The sequence below is a fragment of the Silurus meridionalis genome, chromosome 11 (genome assembly GCF_014805685.1).
Source record: "Silurus meridionalis isolate SWU-2019-XX chromosome 11, ASM1480568v1, whole genome shotgun sequence".
In the NCBI taxonomy this organism is placed as follows: Eukaryota; Metazoa; Chordata; class Actinopteri; order Siluriformes; family Siluridae; genus Silurus; species Silurus meridionalis.
In genome coordinates, this window is record NC_060894.1 from 3,453,267 (window position 1) to 3,456,129 (window position 2,863).

General features: G+C 47.3%; 1 protein-coding gene across 1 annotated transcript; it reads left to right on the forward strand.

Moving 5' to 3' along the window:
• Nucleotides 1-549: 549 nt before the first annotated feature.
• aplnrb (apelin receptor b) lies at nucleotides 550-2,654 on the forward strand. The gene has a single exon (XM_046861388.1). It carries the CDS (start codon nucleotides 692-694, stop codon nucleotides 1,763-1,765), a length of 1,074 nt encoding a protein of 357 aa, XP_046717344.1. The 5' UTR covers nucleotides 550-691; the 3' UTR covers nucleotides 1,766-2,654.
• Nucleotides 2,655-2,863: the final 209 nt, after the last annotated feature.

A 2,863-nucleotide genomic window follows, 5' to 3' on the forward strand; every position in this document is an offset into this window, starting at 1 on the left:
TTGCCAGTGGCATTGGCATGGAAATGGGAAGATTTTTATTTTTTTTTTCACCTGAATAGGCCGTCGTTCACACGTCAACCATCGACTATTATGATCTGAGCCGATCTCTATAGGGAGAAAAAACGTGCGTCCCGACTTGTCCTAACAAATCCGCTCTCGTGCTTTTTTAAATGCATACACTTTGCTTTGGCAGCAACCCAAAAGTCCATTAAAGAAATTAGTTTTTTTAATTATTGGTACATGGGAGGTAAAGAAAAGTCTTGTGAGGGTTTTGTTTGTAAATGTTTCTAAAAGCATGTTTTTTTTTTTTTATTTGATTAGACTTTTTTTCTGTTTTTTATGATCAGCTATAACAAAATTGCTTTCTTTTTTAGAGCTTTAGGTAATAAGCATTAAATAGTTGCCCCCTATGTGCATAGAAATGGTTTACAACTAAAGAAAAGCAAAGGAGGTGGGACAGAGGGCGGGGACAATAGACTAGGGAAGAAAGGAGGGAGGAGAGAGGAGGGGTGCCTGGGTTTGGTAGAGCTTTAAAAAGGCACCGATTCTCTCACAGAGAGCATTCATGCTTGAAAAAGGAGCTTGAAAAAGGAGCTCTCTATTACTTTGACCCTCAATGCTGATTTAGGACAGAGTTGATCTTCACACTCTGATCATCTGAACTTTTGGAACTTTCAACCTTTTAGGCGTCATGGATAACGGTACGGACGACTACGAGTACAACTACAACTACGATGGAGACCTCTCGAACAACTCCTGCGAGTATGATGAGCTGCAAGTGTCGTACACTCTCATCCCCATCCTCTACATGCTCATCTTCATCCTGGGCCTCTCGGGGAACGGCGTGGTTATCTTCATCGTGTGGAAGGCGGAGCGCAAGCGCAGAGCGGCGGACGTCTATATCGGCAATCTGGCTATGGCGGACCTGACGTTTGTTGTGACCCTGCCTCTGTGGGCAGTGTACACGGCTCTGGGGTATCAGTGGCCATTTGGTGTGGTCCTGTGCAAGCTCAGCAGCTACGTAGTGATGCTCAACATGTTCGCCAGTGTCTTTTGCCTCACCTGCCTCAGCATGGACAGGTACCTGGCCATCGTGCGCTCTCTGAGCAGCTCGCAGCTCCGGACCCATGGGCGAATGAAGGTTTCCCTTTTTGCAATTTGGGTTCTCTCAGGAGCACTGGCGTCCCCCACACTGCTCTTCCGCACCACATTTTTGGACAATACCACCAACCAGACCTCCTGCGCCATGGATTTCAGCCTTGTGTCGACCAAGGAGAACGAAAAATTTTGGATTGCTGGACTGGGCATCTCCTCCACTGCGTTTGGGTTCCTGATCCCGTTGCTGGCCATGATGGTGTGCTACGGCTTCATTGGCTGTACCGTGACACGACACTTCAACAAGAACCTTGGCAAAGGGGACCAACGCAAGCGGCGCCTCCTGAAAATAATCACGACCCTCGTGGTCGTGTTCGCGGCCTGCTGGATGCCCTTTCACCTTCTAAAGTCCATGGATGCCCTCTCCTACCTTGGAGTTGTGCCCGAATCCTGCTCGCTGCTCAATTTCCTGCTCTATGCTCATCCCTACGCCACCTGCCTCGCTTACCTCAACAGCTGCCTCAACCCATTTCTCTACGCGTTCTTCGACCTGCGCTTCAGATCTCAGTTTCTGTGCCTCCTGAACCTGAAGAAGGCGCTCCACTCCAGCCCGGCAAGTTCTCTTTCCTCACAGAAGACTGAGGCGCCATCTCTAGCCACTAAGGTGTGAACAACAGAGATTTTTTACGAGAGGAAGTCGTCTCATTGAAGCCTTCGCAACTCGCCGGTAAATCTACTGATCTTGGAAAAGCAAAACCCCAAACTCTCGACTTGATGTGTATCGCACCAAAAGCTCTTTTTTTATTGACTGCTCTTTTTTTTTTTTGGTGCGGTCTGAGTTCCCCTGAGGTTTTCGGGTTTGCAGTGCCAGGCTCTTTGGCATTGCTTCCGGAGATCAGAGCTCACGGACAGCTGCGTTCCAGACGTTCGCGTCGGGCGTCTCGTAGACCTCATGTGGACTCTTTAGGGCGACTCAGGGCTGATGGAGGAAGCCTAGTGGGTGGTCTGCACAACAAGAGACATTTGCTCTCAACTTTGGCAAACAATATCCTCCATAATTGTATCGCTTCATTTTTTAAGCACTTGGACATACATAGAAAGGGTTGTCCCAGTGTCTCCTACTGAGCAATTTACCTGTTGTCTTCATTACTGGCGATCAGACTATTGGGTTCGGGGGGGCGGGGGTGTCAGCTGAGCAGAAGTGTTGCAACCTGATTAAAGAGTGGTGTGTGTGTGTGTGTGTGTGTGTGTGTGTGTGTGTGTGTGTGTGTGTGTGTGTGTGTGTTTTGGGGGACTCCGAATGCCAGATGGCAGCTGACAAATGCTGTTTGACGAGGGCGAGTTAATAAGTGGCAGCTTTTACAAATGACAGACTGCTGTAAATGTGTGTGTGTGTGTGTGTGTGTGTGTGTGTGTGTGTGTGTGTGTGTGTGTGGACATTAATGGAATGTAATGGGTAGCTAATTTTCATGAATTTCTCATGTTTTTCATGAACTGATCAACCTGCTATGACACTGCTATGAATTAATCTGTAAATAAAATCTTTATTCCACTGAAAACTTCTTTGTTTGTGTGTATATGTCTGTGTGTGTGAATGCTGGAATGTCTTTAGCATCGTGTAATGTCCATAGTTTTCCGGTTTTAACCCCAGCATTGAGCTCGGCCATTGTCCAAAATCAAAACAAGAGACTTTACAGGAAATGCATGTTACACACCGATTTCCCTTCAGCTCCCAAAACAGTCTGTAAGTGTGTGTGTTTGTGTGTGC

Excerpts from the sequence above, each read along its gene's own strand:
- aplnrb (XM_046861388.1), top strand. The coding sequence starts at position 692 with ATGGATAACGGTACGGACGACTACGAGTACAACTACAACTACGATGGA.